This window comes from Pseudogymnoascus verrucosus (assembly GCF_001662655.1).
Source record: "Pseudogymnoascus verrucosus strain UAMH 10579 unplaced genomic scaffold scaffold_38, whole genome shotgun sequence".
Taxonomy (NCBI): Eukaryota; Fungi; Ascomycota; class Leotiomycetes; order Thelebolales; family Thelebolaceae; genus Pseudogymnoascus; species Pseudogymnoascus verrucosus.
Window position 1 is genome coordinate 43,086 of NW_017263689.1, and position 19,335 is coordinate 62,420.

At 52.0% G+C, this 19,335-nt stretch overlaps 6 protein-coding genes across 6 annotated transcripts; 4 read left to right on the top strand and 2 right to left on the bottom strand.

The window, feature by feature from the left end:
* Window positions 1–4,263: 4,263 nt before the first annotated feature.
* VE01_07189 (uncharacterized protein) lies at window positions 4,264–5,811 on the top strand (the record flags this gene model as incomplete). The annotated part of the gene is made up of 5 exons (XM_018276624.1): window positions 4,264–4,581; window positions 4,694–4,911; window positions 4,967–5,273; window positions 5,494–5,550; window positions 5,599–5,811. 5 exons carry the CDS (start codon window positions 4,264–4,266, stop codon window positions 5,809–5,811), a joined length of 1,113 nt encoding a protein of 370 aa, XP_018128174.1.
* A 1,062-nt stretch (window positions 5,812–6,873) lies between these two features.
* VE01_07190 (uncharacterized protein) lies at window positions 6,874–8,370 on the bottom strand (the record flags this gene model as incomplete). The annotated part of the gene is made up of 5 exons (XM_018276625.2): window positions 7,819–8,370; window positions 7,334–7,751; window positions 7,133–7,269; window positions 7,020–7,075; window positions 6,874–6,959 (listed from the first exon to the last, which is right to left on the bottom strand). Exons 1-5 carry the CDS (start codon window positions 8,118–8,120, stop codon window positions 6,874–6,876), a joined length of 999 nt encoding a protein of 332 aa, XP_018128228.1. The 5' UTR covers window positions 8,121–8,370.
* A 681-nt stretch (window positions 8,371–9,051) lies between these two features.
* Window positions 9,052–10,331, top strand: VE01_07191 (uncharacterized protein; the record flags this gene model as incomplete). Its single annotated transcript, XM_018276626.2, has 1 exon — window positions 9,052–10,331. The coding sequence occupies one exon, from the start codon at window positions 9,052–9,054 to the stop codon at window positions 10,273–10,275; it is 1,224 nt and encodes a 407-aa protein (XP_018128229.1). The 3' UTR covers window positions 10,276–10,331.
* On the bottom strand, window positions 9,950–11,084 carry VE01_07192 (uncharacterized protein). Its single transcript, XM_018276627.2, has one exon. It carries the CDS (start codon window positions 11,064–11,066, stop codon window positions 10,440–10,442), a length of 627 nt encoding a protein of 208 aa, XP_018128226.1. The 5' UTR covers window positions 11,067–11,084; the 3' UTR covers window positions 9,950–10,439.
* A 1,992-nt stretch (window positions 11,085–13,076) lies between these two features.
* On the top strand, window positions 13,077–15,893 carry VE01_07193 (uncharacterized protein). The gene is made up of 3 exons (XM_018276628.2): window positions 13,077–13,225; window positions 13,333–14,027; window positions 14,097–15,893. Exons 1-3 carry the CDS (start codon window positions 13,138–13,140, stop codon window positions 15,072–15,074), a joined length of 1,761 nt encoding a protein of 586 aa, XP_018128227.1. The 5' UTR covers window positions 13,077–13,137; the 3' UTR covers window positions 15,075–15,893.
* Window positions 15,894–15,979: 86 nt separating this feature from the next.
* Window positions 15,980–19,004, top strand: VE01_07194 (uncharacterized protein). Its single transcript, XM_018276629.2, has 2 exons — window positions 15,980–18,604; window positions 18,663–19,004. Exons 1-2 carry the CDS (start codon window positions 16,502–16,504, stop codon window positions 18,765–18,767), a joined length of 2,208 nt encoding a protein of 735 aa, XP_018128225.1. The 5' UTR covers window positions 15,980–16,501; the 3' UTR covers window positions 18,768–19,004.
* Window positions 19,005–19,335: the final 331 nt, after the last annotated feature.

Below are 19,335 nucleotides of genomic sequence, written 5' to 3' on the forward strand. Positions count from 1 at the left end.
TAAATAGTAGTGTAATAGTAAAATAATAGTACTGTATTATTCCATAGGAGTCTATTCAGTCTTGTTTGTTGTATGTGGAGTCCCATACAGAGTGTTGAGGACAAGATCGGGGATTATGGGAATGGTACTTTCCATTCCCACTTCCGGTGTACTACATTTCCTTGTACCATCCCCTCCCATCCCCCACCAAATGCCAATAACGCCAAATAACGCCAATCCAGGGGTAATGGCTCCCCCGTTTAGCGTGAAAGCGGCAGCGAGAGACCAGTACAGTAAGAGTGAGCGCGGCAGACAAACTGGCAGGCAGGAACAGGCAAGAACAGGCAAGAACAGGCAACTTTACGCTGAAATCCCACACACGGGCATTCTCTTGGCAGGCACCGGCTCGGCACTAAAACCCGCATTTAGGGCCCCTGCCTATCCTAATTCCGCAATTCCGGGTGATAATAGTGAAAGGAGGAGGGGATCGCCGATTAGAGTGTCTATATTGCAGTATAGTTTCATTATTGTCTCTCATAAGAGTATCCATACTGTATCCATCTAGTATCCATAGTCACTCATGGACATATCCATAGTCCTCTGTAGGACCTCACCACCTCCCCCTCCCTCCCCCACTCGGCCACCTACTCAACAAAGTCTAGCATAAACAATTCTCCGTTGAAACAAGAGTAACCTTGCTAACCCCTTCGACTACCTTGATTCCCACGTCATTCCCCCGCCAATGCCAAGTACCGCCTAGAGATACCATGTGTACCTCCACTCCTCAGCTAGACTAATAGACCAATAAACTGTCTATCATTACCCGCTCCGTCGTCATCTCCAGATCCATCACATATACATCCATCGAATATCGAGCTATGAGGGCTTCATTAAGTCTCGAATGGGAAACATACTACATGCGGGTAATACGGCCATAAACGTTAACATCTGCCGGTGTCATTACCATACTACAGTACTACCACTTTCTAAGCCACAACCCCTAAGCCACCGCATGAGACACACTCGAACATTCAAACCATCCATAGGAAACTCCCACTTGCAGCCACTCCGCCACGCAAGAACCCTCCCTCCCCCTCCCCAACCCCCAAATCCCCAACCCAAAGCACACATCCAAGTACCACCTCCATCCCATCGGCCGCCAGCCACAAGGGTCGGCCAGCCTGAGACACCACCCTCCACCACCGCCACCACCACACTACCGCCGATCGCGTGTCAGCACCGGGGGATCGGCCGGAGTATGCCATCTGGTGCGTAGTATATCCAATAGTTCCTGTGAGGTTTTAATTACACGCGATCCCACCGTGGAGAAGGTGAGAGAAGGGTGAGAGGAGGTGCGGTAAGTACGGTACCTGTCACCGACTTTGGCTTCTGCGTGCCGGTTTAGAAGGGGGAGGAGATGCGGGGGCACAAGCTGTTGATCGGATGAAATCTCTGAATGCGAACAGACGGATGAGACATTCCCGGGGCGGAGTCAGATCCACCATGCGGTCACGACGCGGTGTGGTGCCCGCCCGATGTTACTGTACTGGAAAGCGGACGTCCACAGTAAACCGAGACGTCCACTGTAAAGCAAGGCAGGTGGTCGCTGGGGTTGAGGAAGGCAGGGCAGATGGATTCGGTAGGTATCATTTTGAGGAAGAAGAAGATGGATTCACCTTCGAATGTCTCGTTCAGTCCCTTGATATCTTGGATTTGGATTCTTCCATCTCCCTTCCATCCATCTCTTTCTCAAACAAGAGGATACGTATACTATTACCCTACTGTCACAAAAAAAACGACATATCACATCTTTAAAGAAGGAAGGAACGACTCATGAGTCCTCGTTCTAGCCTTCCCTGCCTCCCTCTCTCCCTTCCAGATCTCAGCGGATGGACCCAGTATAACAACATCACCTCATCCAAGCCACACCCGCTCTTAAATCGCGTCATCGCGAGTAAAGAGCATAGAAAGAGCTCCTCATCCCCTGCTCTGAGCACCGCAATTGATGCCAAGCTATGCGTGCTGCTTTCACACGCACACGATGATGGAAATGACAGCTGAACCGAGGCTTCGACCGAGGTTTCGACTAAGGTTTCGACCGCGGCCTTGAGGGGAGGTGCGCGGATACACCAACCCCCATCCGAGAACATATCCACCAAACACCGCCGTCGTGGCCGTCGTGGCCGCTTCTGTTGATGGTTGGTGCCGATGCCCGAGCATCGTGCGTGCGTGGCGCTGAAGGATCACATCGGCGGGCTATTATTATCTTGAAGGAAGAAGGCAGAGAAAATGGTAAAATGGGAATGCGACAGGAGTTCATCTTGGAACTTGTCGTTGGCGCCTCGCTCTAAGTTGTTTCGGGGATGGTGGTGGGGGATGGTGAGAGCTGATGCCAAGAGTTCGGTGTGTGTTGTTCTGAGAGCTAGGTGAGTTGGTCGTTGGTAGGGCCGATGGGGGAGTGTGAGATTTTGGTGCATGCGTCACCAGTGCTGAAGCTTGAGAATTGTGATCTAGGTCTTATTGAGGAAGAGATGCGAGAGGTGTTGGGTTGGTGTGGAGTTTATGGATAGGGCGATGAATGGCAGGATTCGAAATGCCGACGACGATATACGACGACATAGAGATTTACCACTACCACTGCGAAACCGCGCGGGTTGGGATGGAGAAGAAAAAATAAGGATAAAGAATGGCAAAAGAATTCCAAGAGATGATATCAAAACCCACAGGCGATACGAGATGCAATTGCTTTACAATTTCCCCAGTTCACAAGATACGTTTGCTATACCTTCTTCCCACCATCATCATTTCTTCCCATTCCTCTTACTAACTCCCATTTCAAGAATGAAAACGCACTCCCCCGTGTTCCTTGACGTGGTATTAGCAAGGCAACCGGTTCGTTGGGGGAGGCGACATTTCTTGTGAGGAGAACTGACACCAGGCGCATATCAGGCGGGGATTTTCAGTTGTTTGAGAAGGAGATAATATCTACAAGTAGGTCGGCGAGCTGGGGTGAGTCTTTTGGACACTCCAACCCGTGCAGAATGGGATTCCCTGCGTATAGGAGGGGGGATTCTACATTCATGCGCTGGGTCTGGATGATATCGAGCGCCTCACCGCTGTCCGGGTCGTGGGGAATATATATCCCTTGAACACAGTAAACGCAACATCTCCCAATCTCGCCAACCGGTGAGTCTGTTTCCGTCTTCTCCGTTCGTCTGGTCCATATATATGCTAACCCCCCTTTCCAGATCCGAGTCGACACAGAACAATCAACAACTTTATCACAATGAGAAGTTATATCATGTTCGGTGCTGGACGCCATTGGTAATAACAGCGCTTCTTCACGACGAAGATATTGGAGAGGTCATGTCACGGATCAAACCGTGGATTTTGGCCATAGTTAAGAGCCCGTTGCCGCTCATGGGCGCAAACTTTCGGTTCATACAGGCACAATAAGCTTGTGGGATTATGTAGAGGACCAACTATGTCGTATCATCGATGACATTGCTCTATCGGACATGAAAATCGCACTCGAGATCCTTGGCTAGCTTTGTGTGTGGCGGTGAGAAGCCGCGGTTGTGGCGACAGGTTTTAGATGACGAGAAGCAGGTTTCGACGACGAGAAATTCGATAGCGAGAAACTAGACGACGAGAAGTCAACTCGCAAATGGTGCAGCCGTTGCAGCCGTTCGTGTTCCGCAGTATACCCATTTCTCGTTGTCTTATAGCTGTGTGCCTTGTGGCTGAATCTTTCGCCCTCTGCAACAGCTTATCGATGTTCGCTCTGTTCTCATTGTCGACAAATCCTCTCTTATAGGCCGATGCGTCTTCGGAGTATCCTCAAGTCAACGGTGGGGACGACAAGCACTCCAATGCGATCCCTGGAATGGAACGAACGGAATACAAGGAATCAATCGTCCCATCTCTCAACATTTGGTCAGCGGCGTTTGGTAGCATACACCTTCAAAACATAATACCCTCCCAAAAGTGCGTGGATATGTGCTGTTTATCCCACCGATGTCCTCGAACTTGCGCAGGGCGCATGGCTACGGCTATAGTATCGCGTTTCAAAGACTATTGTCACATGATAGTGTGACGTGTTCAAAATCTCATTCGTCCCGTTCTTCTCGAACTTCTCGATATTTATATTTTGGGTGCCGCGAAGCAGCTGTGGATATGGACACCCAAGGCCGCAAAAAAGTACTCGACGGGTACGACAACATCAATTTGGACGGGCTTCAAGAGGAAATGTGCCATTTGTTTGGCCTTCAATGCCAATTCATCATGGATACCCGCGAAAGGCCTTTTGGAGGCAGTGAATGTGTTATCGTCGTTCTCAAAGACGAGGAAGGATCGAAATGGGCAGTCCGGTTCCCATTACAATTCCGAGCGTTTCCAGAGCACGTCGTGTTGACGGCGAAAAGAGAGGCGGAACTACGTCTGGCTATTGAGAAATCTGGGATTGCAAGAATGACGAGGATGAAGGCCTTTAGTGCAACATTCGACAATCCTGCACAGTTTCCTTTCATCGTTTCGGAGTGGGTGGAGGGAACTCAATTGCGGTGGACGGAATCCTTTCCTGAGCTACCACAACGGGATAAAGTGCTTCGGTCTGTTGCTCGGATAGTACTAGATTTACTTCAAATACAAAATAAAGGTTAGTCATATCTCTCTGCCATCTTTCAAGCTTGCTCATCACTAATTATTAACATAGAATATACGGCCACTTCATGTCACAACCCTTATAAATCGCAAAATCAAACGAGCTGAGAACAACAAACTTCCTGGAGCAGCGGTCAGCGAGTGCCTCGATCAACAGAGTCTAATCGCAGAGTACCTCATACCAGACCTCGATGATCCCCCCTGCGTCCTCGTCCACGGTGACCTGACGACTGAAAACGTTATCGTGGATGAGGACTTTAACGTCAAAGCGTACGTGCCCTTATTCGCACCCAACATACTTCTTCAACTGACACAGCCATTACAGTATCATCGACCTCGGATTCGCAGAGATCATCCCACTGCAATTCTCAGCATGTTTCCCCAACTTCCTAACACACGAATTCGAATCATTACACGAACCTTTCGAAGCCAAACACGGAAGTGAGACCGATGGACCGTTGGTTTGGCGGTCAAAGAATACAGAGGTTATGCGAAGGGATCGGGAATTCTACTTGCGATGTGTTGAGGAATTCTCTCGTGGAGATCCGATGCTGGAGGCGTATTACGAGTTATTAGCTGCGGAGGATGAGATCAAGAGATACCGGTGGATTATGGCGGCGACAAAGCTGAAGGTTCATCGCGCTATGGCGGCTTGCAATTGGTTGCGGACAGACCATGCTTCATAACCTCAGTCTTTATGACACTTCTTCAGTCTACCAACTCTATTTTTTCAACTTAACATACAGCTGCCAACTCTACTTGCTGACTACCTTCAAGCTTCCTTCCTAGTTTCCATATTCCCGCTTATATTCCCAATCACGCCTCCACTAACCCTAACTAACCCTAAATGAGAACAAGAAGCTGGCGGCAAAGGTAAAGGAATTAGAAGAGACACGTGAGAATCAAAAGGTTCGTAATGCAGTATGAATACAACTATATGGTACTGATATTACTTAGGCAAGACTGACCACCCTGACCGATTCGGTGCTGTCGCGCGCCAACAAGCGCGAGTATGTCGCAAATGAGAGATTTCTCAACCTTAACCTTGTGTCTGCCGTTGCCGACATCCTCCCACGATTTGCGAACGAGGACTTGATCAAAAATGGCAATGCCGGGGTTATGAACGACACATACCGAGACTGCGTCCAACGCCTGGAATTCACTCACTGATCCGCCGGTCTCGTATTGCTGTTTCAGGCGGAACAACGGCATCAAGGAAGAGGTAGACGGCCAGGCTAGCGACAACGGAAACACTTCGCGAACGAGGCAAACCAAATCCGAGCGCAAGTTTCGACAGAATCTCGCGACAGCAAGAATGCAGCGACATCAGCAGACAACTAACGGTGACAGGTCCAGCGCGATGACATGAAATCTGTAGTGACAACAAGTACAACGTTGCGTCTCTAGCTGTCCTTCCCATCGGCGGTATCCAGGATAGAAGTTGAATTCCCTTGCCTGAGAGTATTGGCATCGATATGTCAGTATACATCAACATCTGGTTCTCAAATCAACTCTGAATTCGAGGCCAGCTTCTGCTTCCCATGAGGGTAGCCGTCGTCACTACGTTTGCCGAACTCAACGAGTTCCATAATGAGAGGTAATGTGTCTTGTGACTACGGTACTTGTTCGCTTCTGGGGTTATCACTGCAACTGTAGTTGTGGGGGTTTGGGTATTCACGGTAGGTTGAAACAACAGTGTCCATAGTGTAGCCATACGGATTGTTGTAAGGAGATAATATAACTTGAATATAAATATAATTACTTTACAAAAGAGCCAAAGACTTCACATATAATCGTATGTGCACACCTGATTAATATTCTAGGGATATTTTATTAGTATTATGATGCGTTGTGTGTCTTCTATTTTTGTATCATAATATTGTTTTGTGGTTGGGTGTTTAAAGATAAAAATGAAGTTAATATATTTATAACTTCGTTATTTTAAAATAATCCTCTTCCACATTAATTCTACCAACATCGCCAACGTAACTAAGGATGCTCATAGAAGCATACTAACTGCACCAGAATACAGAGACATCACGATAGCCCAGCCACAGTTGAATAAATTCAATAGATTTATATATTTTATATACTGTACGTACTGCTCTCTGAGTCGCTTCGGCACCGACTGCCAAAAAGAGAGTCTTCGGCAACGGGAGAACACTACCCGATTTCGAATGCAGATCTCCATATCCCGAAATTCTCCCCAACAGGGGTAGTATTTCCACTCCTCTACCAAGTCGTATCAATCCAGGTCTTCCAGTCGCTACCAAACAGCGTATCCTTCGAAACCTTCGCAGTAGTCGGAGTATCCAAACCTATATCCACCATAGTCAGTTATCTTTCCCAACGAATCCACTTCAAATGCAGCCACTTACAATTTCTCGCCGACGTGCTGGAACCAGCTCCCGTATTGGAGAACTCGCGGAATTCCCTGAAATTGGATTATTAGCTCATACTGCTGGTCTGTGCTGAAAATACTATTACTTACGGGTTTGTCGTCGAACATAACCATCCATCAGGTCGCACCACCGCAGTGAGCTCGGTGAGCTGGTAGATGACGCGCGCGAAATCGTGCCATGGGCGGCCGAGATATACGACTCCTGTGTATCCGGATACGGCTGTGACCTGAGGGGAATTCAATTAGTACTCTTCATCCTCAGTTGGCCGGGGCGCGTCGGGAAGTACTTACATGACTGGAGTCAATCACGTACCAGGTGGTATCAGCCGCCGTGTCCCTGGAACTCGCAGTGATATACCCATCACCATTGCTGGCAATAGTGCACTCGCCAAACCACGCGGCGGCATTACCAAAGATGTAGTCGACGGCGCCCTCGACGTAACAGTTGGAGTAATATTGCTTGCCGCTCTTCGCATAGAGGGTGTCCTGATAGCCGTAGAAGCCACAGGCATAGTATCCCTGCTTGTCTCCGTTTGCGGTTACGGCTACGGCTTGGGCACCCTTTCCGTAGAGGTTCTTGAAGTTGATGTTGTAGGCCTTGAAGTTGGAACTGACGATGTTGAAAGTTGAAGAGGCGTCGAGGCTGCCGGCTGTAGCGGAGTTGATGTTGCGAGTGAAGGTCACCACATTGGACTTTTGGGAGCCAATACTGCAAGTATTATCAGCATGGGGACGTTTGGTATCAGCTTCACACTATTCGGACATGGTGTACTAACTTCGTGGTATAACCATACAGAGTGAGAGCACCCTTATAGTTGATATAAACCTGGTCGGTGCTCGCGCTCGCATAGGTACCAGCATAGATGAAAATGCAAGCAGTCGAAGTGCTACTACCCGCACCAAGGGCAGTAAGTGCAGCGGTGATAGTACTATAGGTTCCACCGCTGCCAACCGTCAAACATCCGCTTGGAGGACTGGTTCGGGAATCCCTCTTGGCCAACCCAAGATTGGGTAACGCGCTTGTGACGGCACTTAGGCTCAAGAGCCCGGAAACCAAAGTGGATAAAGAGAGATGCATAGTGTTAACTTGCGCAGGTCACAGTGAATTGGTAGTAGGCTGTATAAGCTTATTCAGATTCAGAACGACGATCAAGCACTAAAAGGAATGGCATTATTTATAACAATCAACGCAGTAAATTCCAGCATGACGTTTGCTTTGACACACGTACTTGCGCGATTCCCCTCTCAAGCCCCCGGATTATTTCATATCTCTGACGGAGGAAGTAAATAAAAATTTCCGTGACAGCAAGCCACTCCCACCATCATCATCGCACTACCCGCCAAGAAAATGTCAATATAGCCGGACCTGCACAGGGGAGGCAGGAATAAGCATCAAACTACCGGTAGTTCCGTAATGACAGTTCCTCGGCTCGCGGGGCGGATAAAAGCAACCCTGCAAATGCCATGGGATATTTACCCGTTGAACGTGGGGAACCCTTGCTCGACGTCAACCTGCGATTCTGTTTATCACATTCTGGCTAAAGTCGGGGGAGGACTTGGAATAAACGGTGGGTGCTGTGAAGAAAAATCTCTTATTTTAGGATTCCACCAAGGGGACACGCGTACCCCATGTTTCAGTTGCTGGGTATCAATCGATCTAATCTCATATTCTGGCTAAAGGTGAGAGGCTTGCAATGGAGGTTGCTATGCAGAATTTCTCATATTTTGGATTCCACCAAGGAAGGCTCTTACTCTACGTTCCACCAAGGACTTATTCTAATTTTCTATAGCACATGTTAAAGAATTTGTTCCGTTGCTTTTAATTGTTCCATTTGCAGTTTCCCTTTGATTGTTTGAGTTGTAGATCTCATATCGCAACAAGGCGAAGGTGATTGCTATGAATCCAAGCGTGTATAAATATAGCATTGGACTTGGGAGTTAAGTCAAGTAGTAATAGTCCGCAAGATTATTTATTCTCCACACAATTGACACATAAACATCTATACATCATGGTCAAGCTCACCTCAGCACTCAGTTTCCTCCTCGCCCTCAGCGTCGTCAATGCATCTCCCATCGAAGATGCCATCCCCAACCGCGTAGCCCTCGCAAAACGCGCCACCTGCACCCCCGACAGCCTCGGCGACACCCAGCAAGATGACACACCAGCCATCATCGCCGCCATCAAATCCTGCGGCAACGGCGGCACCATCGTCATCCCCGCCGGAAAGACCTACAGTCTCCGCACCATGCTCGACTTCACCGGCTGCGTCAACTGCGATTTCCAGCTCGAGGGGACGCTCAAGTCTTCCACTGATACTACCTACTGGTCCACCCAACCAGCCATCATCTATTTCAACAAGATCACCGGCGTCAAATTCCGATCCCTAACCGGCAGCGGCGTAATCGACGGAAACGGTCAAGCAGCCTACGACCGCTGGGCCACCGGCAGCTTTGCACGCCCAACCGTAATCTACGTCGTCGGCGGCTCAACCCTCTCCTTCACCGGTTTCGCCATCCACAACGCCCCCAACGCCTTCATCGGGCAAAAAGGCGGCGTGAAGGATGTCACATATGCCACTCTAACCATGACATCCGCCTCCAAATCCACCAACCTCCCCAAAAACACCGACGGCTTCGACATCGGCGAGAGCACAAACACTCTTATCAAAGATGTCTTCGTCAGCAACCAAGATGACTGCATCGCGTTTAAGAGCGGGTGTAACTACGTTACCGTCGACGGCATAACCTGTTCAGGCACCAACCACGGTCTTGCCGTCGGATCGCTGGGGAAAGACAACGCCGACTTCGTGAAGAACATCTACGTCACCCGCGCTACGATGATCAACTGCGGCAAAGCAGCAGGCATCAAAGTCTACCCCGGCGGCTCCGACCACGGCACCTCAACCGTCTCCAACGTCACCTGGGACGGCGTCGACGTCCAAGGCTGCGATTACGGGGCACAAATCCAAAGCTGCTACGGCTCCGACGCTGCGAATTGCGCGGTAAACCCGAGTTTGGCGAGTTTGTCTGGGATTTACTTTAAGAATTTCAAGGGGACGACGAATTCGAAACAGGCGCCTGCGGTGGCGAATTTGAATTGCTCGCCGCCTATGCTGTGTGATTTGCATTTTACGAATTGGGCTGTGAAGAACCCAAGTGGTGCGACGGTGAATTATTGTGCTAATATTGATGGGAGCCCTGGTATCACTTGCACGTCGGGGGCCTCGGGGTGAGTGTGTGTTTTGTGGTGTGGTATAAATTAAACAATTTGTTGTTGTTTGTATGAGGGTTTTTGAATTTGATATATGCATATGCTACGCCTTCATAAGTTAAAATATTACTCTTTCTCCGCCATTCCATCCCAATAAACGCCCATCCCGCCGTACTCCACCTTCCCTCACCGACCCGGCCTTCCCTCACCGACCGGCCTCGCACTCAACAAAGGCCTCGCACCCAACACCGGCTTAACACCAACAAGCCCGCCACGCGCACGCAACTCATCCATATCAAAACTCGACGTAACACCAAACCTTGCCTCCCCAACGCGCCTCTTCCGAATCTTCTGTACCTTCCCTCTCCCCGTCGCCAATCCCACCTCAACCCCCCTCGAAAGCGCCGCCGGTACCACCCGTCTCTTCAGCATCGTCTGTTCCGCCCTAACCCGCCCCACAACAAGCGGTGTCGCAATGCTCGGCAATCCAGTGCTCGCCGGCACAGCGGCATACGCATGTCTAGCCGTCTTCGCTCTCTCCCCATCCCCCCCATAAAACCTCTCGAAAATCCCATCCTGTTCCTCCGTCCACTTCTCCAGCCTGCGTCGGCCCTCTTGCTTTATTAACTTGTCTTCGCGATCTCTCGTCCGCCACGCGCATATCCCGTCGCTGTGGGAGGATTCATAGTCGTACCCGGAGGCGAATTCCTCGTTGAAGCGCTGCTGGATTTGTCTGTCCCTTACCATTTCGTCTTTTAGGATGACGAGGAGGTCGATCAGGGCGAGGTTGAGGAGGCGGTTATAGTCGGTCATTGTTTTTTGTTGTTGTTTGGGGGGGGGGGGGTGGAGGGCGTTGGAAAGGGGGTGTTATTTGTAGTCCTTGATGTCAGAGAGAGAGAGAGGTGAAGAGAGGCTTTCGGCGGGGGTGTGGCCAAAACCACCAACTCAAGGCCCCGAACTCACGGTGAGGATCGAATTTTTATATTACTTTTTCTATGCTGCTACAATTTGGAGCAGCTGCTGAATTGCTGTGATGACGCTGTAGCATTTTGTGACAGCTCTGTAGTACTAACTGGAATAGGAAATATAATCCCTGTTAGCTAGCTATTACGAGTATCCTCTGTATTTCGTCACGTGGTGTCACGTTTGACAGATGAAGAGCACAATAATATGCAAGGCACGTGAGACCTGTGCTCTGGCTGGTACACGTCTAATCCAGAGCCACATGGGCGGCAACACAACACCGACACAATATTTTCTGGCAAAACAACCGTGTACACGGTCTTCCTATCAGACCGTGATAGAGACAACATTTTATTCCCGGATATCCCATCAAACACGTGATGTCTCGGTGAAACGCGGCAATTTACCATCACGAGACATCTCCCTGTCTCTCGTCTCCCTCGTGCCTCTCGTGTTTGATCTCTCTCGTCTGTCTGGAAGCGAGGGTGACTGTATTCGGGGATTCGGGCATTTGGGGTTTCACGCAGGGACGGGGTCTAGAACTCTGCGTTCCCCATCTCCTCGCGTGGCAGTCTCTGTTCGCCGCCTCGATAGTTTCTGTGTCTCAGTTTATTTTTATAGCCATCGCTATCTCGCCATCGCTCTCGCCGACGCCACCCTCGCACCACTCCCTCCCCATCGCCGCCATCGCCGCATCCCCCCAGCAAAAAAACAGGAGCAAAAGAGTTAAGTTGAGCCCGTGATGGCCACCGCCTTGGCACGTAGCCTCGAGCTGCCGTCTAGCGGCGCAGTGCAGTACCGTGGGAACGTGTAGCTATTTCCGTCTGTGTCTGTCTCTCTGTCTGTCACCTCACGTGTGCGTGCAAATCAATTCACGCACACGCTAGTCCCATTTGCCCCTTAACTATTGGCCAGCAATGCCCTTTTAAGCCAGATTTGGAGTTAATCAAGACAAGTGGAAGGGAGCTAGAGATGAATAGGGAAAAAAGGGTGTCTATCACAGCCTTCAAAGAGCATTTTTACCGAGAGAGGAGCGGAGCGAAGAGGGTGGACTTGGCAATAGCTGCCCGTCCAATCACCCCTCGTCAATCAATCTGTCGGTGTCCTATCTTGTATTAGCGCCAACCTCACATTCTCTGTCACCACACCCTAGCGTGACCTGTCATCCATCAGTCCAATGACAGCAGCTGATCCAAGACCAGATCCAGGCACACCCCTTGCTAACTTCACCAGCCAACAACCCAATCCCACCCCTACCAAGAAATTCGGAAAATTAAATTCCTCGCCCCCAAACCACATCAAACACGAGACAGTTGCCTGGAATGCACCTATCTGGCGCAGCAAACTATGCCTAAACGGGCGATAAATGGCGATTTTTCAGCTTAGCTTGATGTGCGGACTAATTTCAAGCCGCCTTTTTTTATGCTGCTTACCCCTCTGAAATCTGAAATGCTTAAATCAAGCCTTCAGCCAATCACAGAGCTTCTTTTATTTGAATTTCGATCGGATTAATGCATTCCCGTTGCTGACTGGCTGCAATCACTACAGCAAACTCCACCGAACCCCCTGCCGCTATCCCCCATCAACCCCCAAAATGCCTGCTCGGACCCGTCCCTTCGGCTTCATTCAGTTACTCTAAACACTCCACTCCCATCCCGCTAATCCTCTCTTTGGTCTCGTTCCCCAGCAATCTCCCGAAACCCTCTTTTTGCACCGCGGTATGCTGCGCCGCATCCACCTGTCGCTTGGCCTGTCGCCGCCTCGCTTTTCTATCTTTGGCACAGACAGTATTTACTACTGGCAGGTGGCCCATAGTATAAGAGAATGATTTGCGCCTCTTTTTGACTCTTTCCCCCCCCTCCCTCTCTTCTTTTTTGACGTGATGCGCTGTTGATCTTCATCAACTGTTTATTCGCCCATCATGTTTCCAGCAGCTTTGGCCGCGTTCCTTTCGCTTTTGCTTTTTTGTTCTAATACCGTTCTTGCGAGTCCGTTTGTGGTGACTTCGTGTATGTTCTCCTCCTCCTTCTGCTCCTGCTCTTGCTCCCTGTCATCGATGCGCCGCATATGACAGGCACTGAACCTCAAGAATCTATACTGACAATCCCTATTCTAGATTACGAGAACAAGGTGACCACCTACAGTGACTACACCTACATCCGCTCCTACACCACGAGCATCGACTTCGGCCCAACCTACACCCGCATCGTCCCCGTGAAACCCACCAACACCGCCGCCGCACCCCTCTCCATCGACACCACAGTCGACCAATACTACACCGATGTCACCGTCGTCAACGTCCTCCTCCCCACCGGCGCCGGCGAGGTAATCACCCGCGACTACTCCGCAACCTCCTACTACGACTACTACATCAAGCTCTCCTACACCGCACCCACCTCCTGCGCAACGGAATGGGTCTACACCACCACCGCCAACGCGGATCTCCCGCCCATGATCACACCGACGCCTACCTCCGTCTCTACGAGCGTCAGCCAGTATCAGGCGTTTGGGACTAAGACCACTTATTACTTCGCTTACATCGACCCGGCTATCCTCCCCACCTCGTCGCTGGCGTCTATCAAATCGGAATACGCCCCGTACTTCACCAGTTCCTGCACGGTGCCGTACTCCTACCAGACGAACCTCGTGACACCTGGCACTGGGGGATCCAACTCTGGCTCTAGCGACTCCGGCTCCAGCTCTAGCGGCAGCGGATCTAGCTCGAGCGGAGACGATGGGTGTTATGAGGACTATAGTGGGTATTACAACCAGTTCCAGCACAAATTCAAATGCCCCGATGGATCAACCTACGTAAGTCCCCTCCTCCTCCCCTCCCCCCCCCCATCCCATCCTCTCCACACCAACTAACCCTCCCCGCAGACAACAGGGCTCTCCGACCTCTCCATCGCCCTAATAATCATCTTCGGCTGGCTCGGCCTCTTCCTAATAATCGGCCTCATCGAATCCTACATCGCCTTCTCCCGCCTCTGCCGCGGCCGCCACGCCCGCCGCGGCCTCCCCATCTCCTTCGCCTTCCTCTTCCCCTTCCTCTCCTGTTTCTTCCTGTGCTGTCACCAGCGCGGGTTCCAGGGCAAGTCCGCTGAAGAGCAGGAAACCCTGAAAGCGGCGTGGAAGGAGACGGGGGCTTTTACTAAGCTGGGGAGATGGCTGAAATGGGGGTTCAGATATAAGTACCCCGACTTCCTTGGTGCGGCGCCACTGAGGAGGAGAAAGTGGCAGGATAAGGATACCCCGATACCTGTCGGTGCCAACGCCATGCCGCCGATGACTGGACCGATGGGCCCCATGCCTCCACCGGGAAGTATGTACGTCGTAGGCAACCCGGCCGATGTCGCGCAGAGAGGGAGCGTGTACCCGCCTCCTCCTGGTGCGCCGGGGGGGAGTTGGTACGCACCACAACCCGTTGACGCGAACGGAAACCCCGTGCCGATGCAGTATCAATATGTGTACCCGCCACAGCAGGCGTATGCGCAGCAGCAGGGACAGGGTGCGCCGGAGGTTGTTCCGGGATCGGTTCCGGGACCCCAGTCAGGGCCCTCATCAGGTGCGCCCTCGGGACCTCCACCGGGAATCCCGAGGAGTCTCCAACCTGGTCAGGGATCGCCGCCTCTACCGACACGACCAGCACCAGCGCATATCGGCGCGGAAGAGCAGACCCGTAGTCTCCCTACGGATAGCCCAGTTAGCCCAGCCAGTGCGCTAGCAGGAAGCCCCGTTGCGACGGGCGCTGTGCCGGTTGTTGCGGGGGGTGAGGTTGTGGCGGGGTCGGAGGTTGTGCATGAGGCTGATGCGGGGGAGGTGAGGGAGGGGAAGGGGAAGGGTCCTGCTGTTGCGTGAGGGGGGTATGAGGGGAGTAAGATAGATTTGTTCGATTTGGAGTAAGATACCATAGTTTGGGGGGGATTTAATGAGGTGATTTTTTCTGAGTGTGGTTTTATGGGAGGGAGTGAGTGAATGAGTGCACATATGGACACACTAAGCAAAAACTGTGTCCGAATGATTCGCCCAAGGACCAACCACCAATAACCAGCACCAGCACCAGCCACACATCCCCAACCTTGTAGCAAATTTACACCCATCATCGCATCTGTCCTCCCCAGCCCGACCTGGGTGCCTGTTATTTGCCCTACGAGGCTGGGCCTAGGACGGTATCGAGGCGCTGAGCGTCTATATCAATGCCGCGACCGACTCAGGGAGGTGTCTCTGCAATTTAGGAGCTGGGGAATCCGTTCATAGCATGCGCGACATGCTGGGAGCCAAATGGATAGGCAGGGGTATGGAGACTGCGCGGTCATTCGTTGGATGGAGGAGGAGGGGGTCGTGATTTGGAAGGGATGGGATTGGGTGGTGATGGTATTGCGGTGACGGATTTGAGGTGACGACAGCATTAACGCAATGATAGCAGCAGCACAGCGACAGCACCAACAGACGACAGCTCAACTAAACACGGATAGGGATTGAGTTATACCGAATTCTAGACAAACTTCTTCAAGCTAGCTAACCTGCAACAGAACAAATGAATAAAGGAAGGAAACATATACTATCTGATATCCACCTGCTCCTCTGTTACTAAGATACTCTGGTTATAAATATGTAGTTTGTTATGATCGTTTCCTGCGTCATATAAGAACTCACCTTCTCAACTCTAATCACGTGATATATGATGCGTTCGTGTCAATTGAGGCTTAGCCTTTTAAGATTACCCCTGTGCCACCCCCCTAGCGCGGCTGTGCCTGGCGAACCCTGAAAATAAGGACGGGATAAACAGACCCCTGCGGCCGCCGCGTAGGAGCTGTAGATTTCGATTGACGCCGACGGCAACGACGACGAACGAACAGTTTTTTCTTGATCTTTGATCGCGCAGGAGATTGTGTGTGTGTACTGCATTGACGAACGGCGTGTTTTTGAGCGTTAGAATTAACGGTGGAGCGAGAGAGTGTGTTGCGATACGCCTTGCGATACGCCTTGACGGGTACTACGAATTTCCACGAAGCGACGACGCATCTCCGGGTGCTGTGCGAGCTTTAACGACGAAGAAGCATTGATAGCGAGCGTTTGATTGGGATAATTATGCATTGCTAGGGATTGTGCTGTGAGCTTTTTGTACGACTTGAATATACGCGCTGTCGGCCTCAATTGGGACGGCACTGACATACTTGGGATTGAGACTCGGAAGGAAAGGCCACTTGGGTAGAACCAGAAAGTGGAGGACATTATAAACTGCACAGAACCGCTCAGCTTGCGACAAAGTCATACCAGCCAACATGCCAGCACCAAACAACCAAGACGGGACCACACGCTACAGTCAATCGCGACAAGCCCAACCCCTCCACAACCGCCTCGCCAGCAACGACTCCTCCGTGCAAAGCTATCCCGCCTCCCAAGTATCCCAAGCCCCGCGCTCAAGCCTGAACGGCAAAATGCTCCTCGACGGCTACCACGGCGACATCGTCAACAACTTCGAAGGCGCCCCTCCCAAATTCAACCCCCGGAACCCGAACCGCACCAACAGCTCCCCCCTCCTCGACGCCAATGACCCGATACAAATGCACCTCCTCGTCTCCACGGCGCTCGAGGACGCGACGGGCTACGCGATCCTCGCGCCGGAGGAAGTGGATAGTCTGCGCAAGCAATGCATCCGCCTAACGCAGCGTATTGAGTCGACCCGGCAAAACCTCGCCGTACAGTCCAAATACCGCGACGCAGCCATCAACATGGGAAAACTCTACTCCGACGGCGGCAGCGACGGCAAGCGTCGCAGCCGCGGCAGCCTCGGCCTCAAGCGAAACAGCCACACCGACCAGAGCCGAGAAGCTGAAGCCGAGCGCGCGGCGAGCGAGCGCCGCTGCGAGGAGCTGGCGCAGGAGCTGTGGGGGTTGGAGAAGAGGCTGATTGAGCCGCAGACGGCACTGTTGCAGCATACGGCGGGGATATTGCAGATGACGCATAGGACGGCGAAGAAGGGGGGTAGGGCGTCGCAGGGGGGGATGCCGGGGAGTCCGGAGAGTATGTATACGTATTCGAATCCGGGGGGGAGTGTGGGGCCGGGGGAGGATATTTTTGATGAGAGGAGCTTGTATAGGTCGTTTGATCGGTTGGATGGTGATGAGGGTGATAGAGCGGTGGTGGAGGCGCCGGGTGGGATGGGGGCGGATGCGGAGGCGAAGCTGAGGGAGCTTTGGGAGATGATGCATCCTGGCGCTCAAGATGGAGAGGATGAGGCGCCTGTGCAGAACTTTTCTCTGCTGGCTTTCTCCTCAAAGGTGCAGTCGCTGCACAGCCAGTCGGCAATGCTGAATGATCAGAAAGAGGTGCTACAGCGTCAAATCAAGCAGCAGCGCGAGCTAAACAACAAGTCCGACGAGACCAAAGACCGCGAGATGGCCGAGATGGAAACACAGCTAAAATCCACCCAAGCCACCCTCGCCCAAGTCGAAGCGCAAGCCCAGAGTCTCGAATCCAAGCTCGCAGAAGCGCTACACCAAACCTCCCGCTCCCAAGGCGAAGATACCATCGCCCTCCACTCCAACATCGACAATCTCCAAAACGAACTCGACACTCTCCAAAACCAGCTGGAAGACCACCAAAACAAGCTCGAAGACCTCCAAAACGAGCACGAAGATCTCAAGTCATCCCACGCCATCGATCTCGCTGAACTCAAATCCTCCAACGCCGGGGACCTCGCCGACCTCAAATCCTCCAACGCCATCGACCTCGCCGACCTGCAATCCCAGCTCACCAGCTCCCTAGAGCACATCGCCGCCCTCAAACAGGCTAAATCCACAGCAGAAGCACATATCGGTGATCTCACCGCCGATCTCGAGAAAGCGCGTAAAGCCGAGGCGCAAGTCGTCAGCCTGACCGCTGATCTCGAGGAGGCGCGCAACGCCCAATCTTCCCGCGCTGTCGACGAGGATGAGCTCGACGCGAAGAACATGGAGATCGCCCGCCTCCAAACCGAAGTCACCATCGCCCGCGCCGAGCTCGACGGCGCGTACGGCTCTCGCGCCCAGCGCGCCGCAGAAGTCGCTTCGAACCCGGCTATACAGAAGGAGCTTGACGCGCTGCGACGCGAGCTGGGAGAGACGATAGAGGAGTACGAGGTCCTCACCAAGGCGTCTATCGAGGGGGAGCGCGAGCGCGAGTTGCTGGAGAAGGAAATCGATCGTCTACGTGATGAGAGGGAGGCGTTGGAGGCGAAGTTGAGCGATGAGAGGGTGCGCTGGATGGGGATGAAGAGTCCCGGACCGGATGGCGCGGGGGGCCAGCTGGGGGTGGGGGCGGGGAATACGAGTACGGCGGTTTTGAAGAATGAGTTTAAGAAGATGATGAGGGATACGAGGGCGGAGAATGCGAAGGCGCTGAGGGTGAGTTGTTCTGTTTTTGGTTTGATAAGGGGGGTGAGGCTAACGGTTGTGTGACTAGGCTGAGCAAGCGGAGAGAAGGAAGTTGGAAGATGAGTTGCGTGCGCTGAAGAAAGCGCAGGGGCCGGGGAAGTCTAGTTTGAGCCAGAGTACGCTTGGGTCATAGATGGTCTGTCCCTGAGGATCTGAGCAGGGGGGATGCGTTTTAGCGCAGCGGGGTTGGAAACGAATTATGTGTATATCTCAAAAGTGGCAACGCGTTTTTTTCTGTTAGAAGAAGAAGGGGGGGATTAGGGGGCGTAGATGGATGGGTACGAGGTAGAAGATGTACGGCATATTATTAACTGGGTGGGTGGGTTTGAGGAAAGGAGGTGGGCATAGACGGGCGTTTTCGATAGGGAGATATGTTCAATTTACCATCATTATTTTGGTTTGGCCCGTGGTAGTTGTGTGGTTTACTTTTGGATTTGTGTGCCCTACGATGGATGATATCTCCCCTTTCATTGGTGTTTCGTCACCTGGTGTACTGCCGCTTTCTGGTTGAAAAGTATGGAACGGGGTGAGGTCAAGTGGAGGCCGTGGATGGCTGGACGGTTGGCTTGCTGTTGCCGTCGGGGCCCTGTTGTCACTGTTGGATACTGATGTCGTCGGACCCCCGTTGTCACCGTTTGTCTATTGCTGTCAGCGCGAACCAGGGTCCAAAGAAGAGTTCGAGAAGCTGCTGAAGAGAGCGG